This window comes from Lontra canadensis, unplaced genomic scaffold (assembly GCF_010015895.1).
Source record: "Lontra canadensis isolate GAN:19392208 unplaced genomic scaffold, GSC_riverotter_1.0 scaffold19, whole genome shotgun sequence".
In the NCBI taxonomy this organism is placed as follows: Eukaryota; Metazoa; Chordata; class Mammalia; order Carnivora; family Mustelidae; genus Lontra; species Lontra canadensis.
The window spans coordinates 4,572,636-4,585,055 of NW_022631013.1; the positions used below are offsets into that span (position 1 = coordinate 4,572,636).

Sequence of the window (12,420 nt, forward strand, 5' to 3'; positions counted from 1 at the left end):
GAGCTTAAAAGGCACAAAGTCTAAAATAAGAAAGAGCTACAGAGTGGGGGGAAAAAGAAAAGCCCCGTTGGAGCTGAGCCTCGTGGGGAACGGCAGTTCCTTTTCAGGATATGATGCTGAGTGAGAAGTTCATGGTCAGCTCCATGGTCAGACTGTCACACAATGGGGCAGAAAATCAAACCACAGAGAAAGGAACAACAGTATAAAGTGATCACAAAAGGTTCTCTCTGGTTCTCCTGCTACAGAGAGCAGGAGCTGCATGTGTTGGGACTGCTTGAGGAAGCCCCTTGTCACTGCGAGCAGGAGCCCCAAGTCCCCCTGCCAGTCGTGCGTGCCTTCCCTGCACGTTGGATCCGTCTCAGTCCCCGTGAGAAAGCTGCCTCTGTTGTCCATATTGCACATGTCCGCGCAGCCGTGCTGTCATTTGTCATTGAAGGATGCTGATCGCTTCTAAGTCCCCCAGCGCTTGGAATCCATCATTTCATATTCCCCAGCAACACGTCAAAGTGAATACTTTTACTTCTAAATTAGAGTCGAGGAAGCTGAAATGTTCAGAGGTTGAGTAACTCCTTCAAGGAGGTCCAGTAAGTGGAGGAGCCACTTTGACAGCCCAGGACTGTCTTCTTCCAACGCTCCCACTGCCCTTGAGTCTGTCCCATCCCCCCTCTAGGTGCGTCCCATGTCATTGATGGGGGTGTCCTGGGAGGGCACCATGCCTGGGTATACAGACAGAGAACAGGCAGATGAACCTAAGGCTGAGTCCTGTTGAGTTCAAGGCATCGTCTGCACCCAGGGTAGCCCTCTAAGCCCATGGTGTGAACGTACCTAATCAGCCTCTCTGATTAGGTACGTGGGCCACAGAGGATCCAGGAAGGAAGGCTGATTCACCCCACTGTCTGCAGAAGGCTTGCTCCTGGGCTGAAGTGCCTTAGGGATTCAAACCTCAGGGCATAGGGTGCTTTGCTACTGATGGCTAATTTCGGTGCATCTGGTCGGAGAATTTGTTCCATGGGATATTGATTCTATGTTATTTATGGAGATGTGCTTTGTGGCTTAATAAGGGAGGCAATGATCTTAGAACTGGGTACAGGGATCTGTGAACAGCCAACAGATCTTTAATTGTGTTACTCAGTAATTTTTGGTCTGTTTGATGGATCGGTTTTGGGAAGCTTCCACAATGTTTGTGGGTTTGTCAGTTTCTTCCTTTAATTCTGTCAGTTTCTGTTTCGTGGGTCCTGAACCTGTTGTTAGATGCATACATAAGTTCATGATGACTAGATCTTCCATTTTTTATATCATCATGTAAAGACCATCTTTATCCTTAAAATTTTGTTTTGACTTTAGAGTAAATTATTTTTTTCTGACATAATTATTGCAGTGCCAGCTTCTTTGAATTATTGAGTCTGGCATACATTTTTCTCTCCCTCAGTCTTATGTGTTACTATGTTTAATGTGTAGGTCATGAAAAAGAGCATGTTGTGTGTGTGTGTGTGTGTGTGTGTGTGTGTGTGTGTGTGTGTTTAATGTATTTTTTAAAAATTCATTCTAGGATTCTTTGGACATACATTTGGCAGAATCTCTCTTTTCTGTATGCTGTGATTTTTACTTGGGCTTTTTTCTCCCCTTTTATGTCCCTCCTGGCCTCCATGTTTAGGGAAGTTATATATTCTGATTCTCTTCCTTAAGTAGTGATCCTTAAATTTTAAAAATTGGCTTAACTTGTATGTCAACTATACTTCAGTAAGGCTTAAATTTTTAAAAAATTGGCTTACCTCAATAAAGCCTAAAATTAATCCCCCCCTTATTCTTATAATTGTGGCTCTGTATAGATTATAGCATAAATTAAGGGAATTCAGAAACTGTTGTGGCTGGAAGAATGCTAGAAGATTTTATCCACATACCTTGTCCAACAAACCAAAGGACTCAGGCATATATATACAAACATACATATATACATACACACACACACAATTAAGGGGAAGAAGGGAAGATATTGGATCTCATCTTTGCCTTACTATCCAATATTCCAATATTTACACCATTAGTAATAAGTCCAGTATTGTGCTGATTCCATTTGAGAAACGCTTGCAGCATTCCAAAGCAATTAAAATTTGTTGGATCGACACAACCCAGAAGGAACTTGACCCAAAAGGGAAGAGCCATTTGGCAAATATCTAACCACCTCTATTCTTTTCCACTTTGAGAATACTTGGTAGGAACTGGAGAAGGTTGTTTGATCCATTGTTACTATAGTTTATAGCTAATGTCAGGTCTTAGTTTGATATCAGATACTAATCAACATAAAGTCCTTATCTCCCCAACTAGTTGTATGAAAACAATGTGTTTATGTATAGTGTGTGTATATATGTATTTATATTTTTATGGAGAGAATGAGTATTCCTTTCATCACATTTTTCAAAACCTTAATGAAGTTTAAAATCCGTTAGCTGCCATCGTTTTTCCTGTCCTACAAATCAGCTGACTTCTGGCAAGTGCCATCCCCCATCTGTTTAAGTTCCAAGTTCACTTGCTCCTGGAGAAAATGTGTGACCTCATTTTCTTATTTGTTTTCCTTCTTTCTTTCAAAAGCTTCCTTCCTACCAGCTACTTTAACCATGACTGTGGACAGGGGAGATAATGTGAATATATCTTTCAAAAAAGTGTTGATTAAAGAAGAAGATGCAGTGATTTATAAAAATGGTGAGTATGTGTTTCATTTCCTGCCAGCACCATGGTGTGAGACATTAGATAGCATGAAATGTATCGGGTCATTATCCTGGTGCAGTCTTGGGGGCAGATGTTGCAAGCAAAGCTGTTATGATGCAAGACAGTTGAATCTTATTAAAGAAGCTCTATGAGGCACTGTGGTTGGTTGCTTAATTAAGTAGAGATTCATATACATAAATGAATGTACATACATTCTATATTTATGAGTGTATAATATGAAATTGTGAATGTATAATAGATCACCCCTTATGATGTGGTAAGTGAGGTCCCAAATTCAGCCATGTAAACTGAGGGTTGCTTGATTGCAAGGTTAAGGAAATTACCAGATTGAGCCTGGGAAGCCAACTGGAAGTAGGTCTGGGAGTCCAACTGTGTCTTAACAAATCTGTCCAGTTCCAGCTGTGATTTGGCACCCCATGGTGGCAGTTGCCTGATCCAGCTGGAATATTGATGGGGACTATGCTGAGTTCTGTGGGTGGAGAGGACTTCCAGATTGCAGCAGCGACTCTAGGTTATCTCCTGGTTAGCTGATGAGTTGGCTTGGTGTCTTTGCCTGTTCATCTCTTCCTGCAGAAGATAAGCACTTGAGCTTTACCTCTATCTTCATACCTTTGGTGGTAGATCACGTAGACTAACCTCTCTGCTCTATCACCGTAACTTTCTCAGTCTGGGGAGAGCATTGCACGGCTCAACCTTTTCATTCTTCTACATCCAATATGCTAGAGCACGTTTTCTGTATCCAGTCAGAGCTGATAAAGTGGAGGGGCCAGATGGGGAAACGGAGTGTCTGCGTATGACTCACGGTTCTCCACTCTTCTCACCAGGTTCCTTCATCCACTCAGTGCCCCGGCATGAAGTACCTGATATTTTAGAAGTGCATCTGCCTCACGCTCAGCCCCAGGACGCTGGAGTGTACTCAGCCAGGTACATAGGAGGAAACCTCTTCACCTCAGCCTTCACCAGGCTGATAGTCCGGAGTAAGTGACTGAGAGGCCACAATCTGTGATGATTTGGTCGTTAGGATTTTTAGCTGCAAATAACAGAAACTGACTCTGACTACCTGAGCAAAAACCAGGGGATTGGTTGGAAGTTTACTAAGGACTCTAGAAAATTGGTAGAATGGCTGACAAAGAAGTTTCCAGAAAAGATAGGCCCCAGGGAAGATCTGGGGCTCAGCATGGGTGGGGGCAGATCGACTTTATCTCAAGGAGGATGAGCTTACTCTAACTGTGCTTCAGCAATGTTTTTCTATTTACTAAATTTGAATTCCCAGGATAAAGAATCGGATAGGCCTAATATATGTCAAATGTCTACTGGCTTATACCAATGAGCTATAGTCAAGTGTGGGGGCAACATACCACAGCGCAGACTCCAGGACCTCACACTTGAATAGCAGCTTCATTCCCCTAAGAAGGGGGGCATCACAGTGAGCTGGGCAGTCTCCCTGAAATGCATCTGATACACGGGGAGGAGTTGGGCCTTCTGGATTGGTCTAATAGCTAGTTAAACATTCAGTCTCCTGTGAGAGTCTTGGGTAGCTCGGTCAGTTAAGCATCCGACTCTTGATTTCAGGTCAGGTCACGATCTCAGGGTCATCAGATCAAGCCCCTCATCGGGCTTTGTGCTCAGCATGGAGTCCGCTTAAGTTTCTTCCCCCTCCCTCTCTCTCTGCTCCTCCCCCCGTGCCCTCATGCTCTCTCTCAAATAAATAAATAAATAAATAAATAAATAAATAAATAACATCTTTAAAAAAAAAAAAAAACACTTTAAGTCTCTTGTAAATCCTACACTGTCCGGACTATTTAACTCTCAAATGGGATTTCTATTCTCATGTTTGAAAACGTGCATGAGTTAGAGAACTAGTAAACACTCTGCCCCCCCCATTTAAAACTATCAAAGTAGAGAGTAACTATCAACCAGTAGTTTTTTTTTTTTTTTTAAGATTTTATTTATTTATTTGACAGAGAGGGATCACAGGTGGGCAGAGAGGGAGGCAGAGGGAGAGAGAGAGGAGGAAGCAGGCTCCCCGCTGTGCGGAGAGCCCGATGTGGGGCTCGATCCCAGGACCCTGAGATCATGACCTGAGCTGAAGGCAGAAGCTTAACCCACTGCGCCACCCAGGCGCCCCTCAGCCAGTAGTTTTTATAAGAAATTGATTTATAGAAAGAAAAACTTGCCTTGAATTTCCTGGCTATCCCACGTATTCATGCAATGAAACAACTCAGGTCTAAGTATTTGGGCTGCTCCATCATTCTAATGATTGGAATCTTACCGTTTTTCTTTTTCTTTGCCTTATATTTATTCATCTGTTCATTCAACAAAAATCTATTAATCATAACTCTTTGCCTAGTATTGTGTTGGTATGAAAATACAAGGATGAGAAGATGAATCACTGTCCCTTGGGTAATTCTCAGAGCAGTTACATAGGCAAATGGGTAAATCGTTTTGCATCGTGACAGTGGGAAGTGTGAAAAGTGTGGTTCTTGTGGTTTAGGCAGGTGGAGTCCCCTTTTATTCCACTCTCTCATGAAGAGTCCAAATGGCAAGAGCACAGCTGGACTTCATTTCATTTAGGTGTTTCTCTCCAGCCTATATAGCACTGCGTACCAGGCGTACTCAGAGTCTGGGGGAAATGGGCACATTTTCTAGTCATATCAGAAACACCAGATGTTGACCTATGGTAAAAGATTTAACTTTTTTTTTAATGTCAAAACAATCATGACTTAATATAGACTAGAGTTTGAAGCTCACCTGAAGTTTAAAGATAAAGTGAAAGATTTCAAACACACTTTGATCTCTAGCTATCTCTTGAGACTGCTAGGAGCACGTGGTCATTCCTTTGTTTTGGAGTATTTTGGTGAAACTGAGAAGCATTGCTAATATCTAAAATAAGTCTAAGAAAGTTTGAGTTTAGCTACAATCATCCGGTTTAAGAGTATTTTTCGCCAGTATGATTTACTTGATGTTTTAAGCAATGAGGTACAGCTAATGGCATTTGTACATTTCTCATAACTCTAGGGTAGCTGTCCAGGACAAATTGAAACCTAGGAGTAAATCATAAGTTCCTTAGACTTTGTGCCAAGAATCACACTGGTTATATTTATAGGATTTCTTTTCAATATAAATTCTCTCTCTGACAAAAAATTTCTTAGAACCAATGAATTTATAGGATTTCTCTCTGTATGCACGAATATTTAGTTTCCTAAAAATATAAAACCGCAGGGCTTTTGATGAAAATCGCAGAAGCTTGATTGCATCTTGTTGCTTATCAAAAAACACTTTTCCTAGCTTCTCCATCTCTAGGAGATCACCTCAGTTTTCCCCTCAAGCTTTATTCTTTTGTCTTTCTCAGGATGAGGGAAAAACCTGGGAAAGGTCTATAGATAGGTAGAGAGCTAGAGACATAATTCAGTGTAATAGGAAGCTCATTTTCTTCTCCATGGGCTGCCATCATTAGTTTTCAACACGTGCAAATAACTGTGATCTGGCTCTCAAGAAATCACTAATTGTGCAGAAGTATTTTTCCCTTTATATAGTAAGGCGTGTAAATATTAACTTTTAGACATTTTGTAGCTTTATCTTTTAAATGGAAGTTTGTAAGAAAGGGTCTGTGTAGACAGTCTTCCTGATTGTTTTAGAGAAAATACTGATAACCAGGAATTCTTGCCAAAGAAATTATTAAGTTACATCAGCTGTAGGCACAGGTCCAAGCTTACCACCGTGAGACTAACATTCAGGGACAAAGACACTAGTTCCTATCAGATGAGAAATTAAAACGCTGACCACAAAGGGTCATCCCAATCCCCTTGCATTTTTTCCTTATATCAGAAGGTGTCTTTGGACCTTAAAAAAATCATCTAAACTCACTAAATGTTAGAAAGAAGTAACCAGTAAATAAGAATCTAGGAACATTTTACCATTCTTGTACTTTAGGTTTTGCATAGCTTGTTTTACTTCCTGTATTTTTTTTTTTTTTTTACCTGAAAAATGGGCGGATGCTACTGCTCCTGCTCCTTCCTTCAGCTGCATCTTGTCTCTACAGACTGTGGACCAGAGGTTCTCACACTCTGGCATGCATTAGAATTATCGGGAGGACTTGGTAAGAATAGATCGCTAGGCCACCTCCAATTCAGTAGGTCACGGATGGGGGCTACATTTGAGATTTGCATCTCTAGCAGATTCCCAGGTAATGGAGAAGCTAGTGGTCAGGGATCACACTTGGAAAACCATTGATCTAGCTCTGATCGTACCTGCAGCTCTGGAAAATGCCAGGCCTTCCTCCCCTGCCTTACCTTTGCTTGGAACACACTCTGCGGCCTATCTTCTTTGCTGATTATGTGGTCATGCAGGTTCTGCTCGCATACCACCTCCTCCAGGAAGCTTTCCTTTCATCCCCAAGACAGGATTAGGTACTCCTTGTCTCTCTCTCTCTGTCTCTCTTTTTAAAGATTTTATTTATATATTTGATAGGGAGACACAGATAGTGACAGAGAGCACAAGCGGGGTGGAGAGGGAAAAGCAGGGAGCCTGACTGTGGGGCTTGATCCAGGACCCTGGGAACATGACCCAAGTGGAAGGCAGATGCTCAATTGACTGAGCCACCCAGGCACCCCTCCTTGTCTTTGTTGCTATCCTTATTTCCTGTTTCCATGTCTGTTTCCCACAGAGGACTATTAGCTTTTAAAGAACCGAGATTGTTTAAAAAAAAAAAAAAAAAGAACTGAGATTGTATTTTGTTTCTCTTCATTTACTCGTGTCTGTTGAAATGACTGCCATATTGTAGGTGTTCAGTAAAGGTTTATGGAATGAGTGTGCTCAACTCAGCAGAGCCTTGTTTTTCTTAAAAGGATGTGAAGCTCAGAAGTGGGGACCTGAGTGCAACCGTGTCTGCACCGAGTGTAAGAACAACGGTGTCTGCCATGAAGATACGGGAGAATGCATTTGCCCCCCTGGGTTTATGGGGAAGACCTGTGAGAAGGGTAAGTCCGGAGCGCTTGATGAGCAAGTTCCGCATTTAAAAAGCCGTCATTGCTGGATGTAGAATTTTAACTCTGGACACTGTTGGGAACAGAAACTAAGTGGCCCAGGTTAGGCCATGTAGGAACTTGGTGGGAATTGGAAAAAGGCACCCTTTTCTAAAGGTTCTTTATTGCCAATCATTGTAAAGCTGTCCCTGCCTCAGCTGAGATTGGATTGTTTTCCATATTCACTAGTCTAGGGGAGACCCATAATAGAAGACCCATACATTTCAAGGGGTTGAATATTTGACTCTGACTCATCTTTTTCTCCCACCAAAGCTTGTGAGCTGCACACGTTTGGCAGAACTTGTAAAGAAAGGTGTAGTGGACCAGAGGGCTGCAAGTCCTATGTGTTCTGTCTCCCAGACCCCTATGGGTGCTCCTGTGCCACGGGCTGGCAGGGTCTGCAGTGCAACGAAGGTATGTGCCAGTCACACCCCTGAACAGAAACGTTCCAGCAGGTACACCCGGGAGATCCAGCTTGCAGGAGATCAGAGCGAGGGATGAACCTGGACTGTTCACTCTGCTATCCAGTGCTGAGCTATGAGTTTGTTTTTTAAAAGATTTTATTTATTTATTTGACACAGAGAGAGCGAGAGAGACCGTGAGACAGGGAACACAAGCAGGGAGAGTGGGAGAGGGAGAAGCGGGCTCTGATCCCAGGACCCTGGGTTCATGACCGGAGCCTAAGGCAGATGCTTAATGACTGAACTACCCAGGTGCCCTTGAACTACAGGGTTTTGAATCACAGATGTTTTCATTGCAAGTTAATGATGCTTTCATAATTAAGCATAAGACTCTGGACGTTAGAGAAAGTGTTTTTCCTGCTCATCATCTAGGGTTCTTATTAAAACACAGCCTCTGATTCCATAGGTGTGGACTGGGTCCTGGGGTCTGAGCTTCCCGAAACTCCCAGATGGTGTTCATGGTGCTGGTTTTCAGACTACACTTTGAGTTGGAAAGGCCATAGAGATTTGTGTTTTTTTAGTGGACTCTAGATATCAGAGCTCTGAGGTCCTATCCAGGCAGGATTTGGACTTTGAAAACAGAGGAAGAGCTTTCTTCTGTTGACCCACTAACATCACCTCCTGGCCACCCACAGCCTTCATTTTCTCCCTTCCTCTCTGTTCACCATGGTTCTGGGTCTTGGTTTACAGCGTGCCAGCCGGGTTATTACGGGCCAGACTGCAGGCTTAGCTGCAGGTGCACCCACGGGGAGCTGTGCGATCGGTTCCAAGGATGTCTCTGCTCTCCAGAACGCCAAGGGCTGCAGTGTGAGAAAGAAGGTAAAGCAAGGTAACACTGTAACTAGGACCGTGTTTAGCCTGTCTGCGCTGGGCTTTGCCGGTTATAATTCTTGCCCCAGCAGCCCAAATTCCTCAAGCCACTTCTGTTTCCATCCAGAAGTTGGGAAGAATATACCCCAAGTTCTAAAGGACAACATTCTTGTCCTTCCTACGGGCCCTCCTCCCGGCCTTCATTCCTCTTTCTGCTAGAGTAAACCACGTTCCCTCTTTGTGGAGCAGGGAGTGATGACCGGCTGGCGGAGGGCTCTGCCTACCCCGTCTGCTCCCTTCCAGGGCACACATCTTTTCCCAGGGTGTGCACAACAGGGGAGAATTCCTTTGGAGGGATTTGGACAAAGGATATATATTTTTTTTAAGATTTTATTTATTTATTTGACAGAGATCACAAGTAGGCAGAGAGGCAGGCAGAGAGAGGAGGAAGCAGGCTCTCCGCAGAGCAGATAGTCCGATGCGGGGCTCAATCCCAGGACCCTGGGATCACGACCTGAACCGAAGGCAGAGGCTTCAACCCACTGAGCCATCCAGGCGCCCCTGGACAAAGGATATTTTTGAAAAGAAAGATAGAAAAAGGAAGCAAAAAGAGAAAAGATGAAGCCTCAAAGTGCAATTTTAAGTAATTCTAGTTCAGAAATTACTGTAGAGCAAGGGGTCCACAAACTCTGACCCACAGACCATTCAGTCCGCCATTTTTTTTAACAACTTTATTGAGATATCGTTTCTATACCATGAAGTTCATTCCTTTTAAGTGTGCAATTGAGTGATATTTACAGAGTCGTGCAGCCATGACTGCAATCTAATTTTAGGATGTTTCTGCTCCTTCAGAAGAAACCTTGTACCTATTGGCTGTAGATCCCATTCTCCTCCAACCACCCCCACCCCGCCCCCTGGCAACCCTGAATTTACTTTTTGTGTCTATAGATTGACTTATTCTTGACACTGCATAAACTGTAGATGGGATCACCCATTACGTGGTCTTTCGTGACTGGCTTCTTTCACGGACCCTACTGATTTTGAGGTTTAACTGTACTATAGCACTTACCCTTTTTATTTCCCCACCGTCTGTTGTTGTAAAGAAAATTTGATTGGCAGGAGCCGCACTAATTCGTTCAGAACATGTACTCGCTAGCTGCTTACACTCTACATCAGGGTTAAGGAGTTCGTTATTAGAGAACTTCCAGTCTGCAGAGCTGAAAATATTTACTGTCTAGACAGAAAAAGCTTAATTCCTCCCCTAGAATATACTTTATAAAATGAAAAGAAACATAATTTTATATATTTTCCCAAAATTTAAAAATAATGAAGCTATATAGCTTTTCCAACCCTACAAATTTAAATGTTCCAGAAGGAAATCTACACTCAGAGCAGCAAGACCAAGACCCTTACAGCTTTTTGTCCGTTTGTTTTTAAATTCAGAACAAATACGGGAGGAAAATACCAACAATTGTTTTTTCAAAGGCTTTGGCTTCGTTTTGCTGTGTTCAGTCCCCCCGCCCCCACACTGTTCAGAGTTCTGGCCACAGGGCAGGAACCTGGGAGGGTCTAGGAAGGGAAGGAAAGGCCTTGGGGCTGCGGGAGGATTGAGTTGAAAACAGGCCGCCAACACGCCCAGGGATTTGACTTTTCAATTTTATGCCTGTTTACCTTTGCTGAGCCTGAAGTTGCAAAAGGTGGGAGACCCTCAGACCTAGATGCAGTCCCCTGGCTTTCAGATAGCAGCCCCGCACCCCCCCTTCCTGGCTTCTCCTCCATCTCCACCTGCAAACCCACCTTCCAGCCGACTGCAGGAAGTGCAAGGCGACAGTGCAGGAAAGACTTAACTGCCTTCAAAGTGTCAAAGCGCTTTTTAAAGTTCCTACTCGAATCACTTCTTAAGCTGAAAAATCTGGTAGATTCTAATCACAATCCCTTCAAGTCTACAGACAGGTCAGGGAATTACCCTTGTAGTTCTTAGACCTCTTTCCTCCCTGCTCCGCACCGTTATCTCATTGCATTCTAGGCCCGGGAAACAGGACAACAATATAAAATATGAATGTTGTGTTCAACACGGTCCCATCGCCTTACCCCACCCCCACCAGTATCCAACAGCTTGTAAGTCCCTGCTGCTCTTGGGGGGCATTTCCATCACCCACAGTCTTCACGAAGTGCTGGACTGGTTTCTACTGCGTCTCACTTTTAGTTACAAAGGGTCTGAGGTTCTCTAAGACCCTACAATTCAGAATAAAATCGTATTTCAGGATGATTCATTCTCTACCACGTAGGTATTAGGCAAGGAGTCCTGATAGCCTTGTTGATACCAGAGACTGTCTTTCAGTGTTGGTGGCAACACTAGTGACTGCTCTGTTGCCTAGAAACCAGTTTGAGGGACTAGTTGTGTTCCACTTGGCTTCTTGCGCGTGTCGGTGTCCTCATTGCTCGTTACCTGCAGATTCAGGGAGCTCTGTCTTGTAGAGCAAGAGGGAGGCTCACGTTGGTCAGCAACGTTGTGTGGTTGTTTGCAGAGTCAAAGAGGACCGAGTTTTTGTTTTCGTTTTTTTTGGTCAGCGTTCTCTTCAAAAGTAAAGGGAGCTGAAACGTCAGACCAGGGATGATTTGCTCATGATGATCATTTTAATGTAGAGACTGTCCATCCCAGATCCACTGAGGGGAGCACGGCATTATGGCAGAGTGTAGACTCTGGATTCATACAGATCTGAGCTTGATTCTGGGCTATGAGCCTCAGTCTTCTCATCTGTAAGATGGGACCACAATAGCATTCCCCCGCAAATTTATTACACGATGATAAAACAATATACTACTTGCAAAGTTCTTACTGGGGACATGACTTGCCAAATGGTAGCTGCTTTTACTTCTGTTGCTGCTGTGTCAAAGATTAGATTTCACAGTGCTGTTTTCCTCGTGCAGGCACACCAAGGATGATCCCAAAGATAGAGGATTTGCCGGATCACATAGAAGTAAATAGCGGTAAATTCAACCCCATCTGCAAAGCGTCTGGCTGGCCACTACCTGCCAATGAAGAAATGACTCTTGTGAAGCCGGATGGGACAGTGCTCCATGTAGGAGTTATTCTTCTTCTGGCTCCTGACACTACTAGATACTTTCAGTGTAGCAATCCCCTTGATGCAGGCTGGGTTCCACCCTGGGCTTGCATCCTCCAAAGCCAGTGTGTTGTCACCTTGGACAGAATGCTGTGTCCCTGGGGAGGTAGAACAGAGTCACCGCAGCCTGGCCAGTGCCACAGGGCGAGGTTGGAAAGAGACCACTACAGTGGAATTGAAGCTGAGTGCCAACCACCCCACTCTCCCGGCAGAGTTTTCCGACTGTGTGTGTTGAGAGGGACATGTCAGGCTATGCAGGCCTCACAGTACATC

General features: G+C 43.8%; 1 protein-coding gene across 3 annotated transcripts in view; it reads left to right on the forward strand.

Annotated features, from left to right (window-relative positions):
• TEK (TEK receptor tyrosine kinase) overlaps positions 1-12,420 on the forward strand; it is a 97,506-nt gene that overhangs the window by 51,518 nt on the left and 33,568 nt on the right. For all 3 annotated transcript variants that reach the window (XM_032860326.1, XM_032860327.1, XM_032860328.1), the window contains 6 exons: positions 2,590-2,700; positions 3,552-3,704; positions 7,575-7,706; positions 8,025-8,165; positions 8,903-9,031; positions 11,954-12,105. In XM_032860326.1, coding sequence (XP_032716217.1) covers positions 2,590-2,700; positions 3,552-3,704; positions 7,575-7,706; positions 8,025-8,165; positions 8,903-9,031; positions 11,954-12,105 — 818 coding nt within the window. The remainder of the gene's footprint in view (positions 1-2,589; positions 2,701-3,551; positions 3,705-7,574; positions 7,707-8,024; positions 8,166-8,902; positions 9,032-11,953; positions 12,106-12,420) is intronic.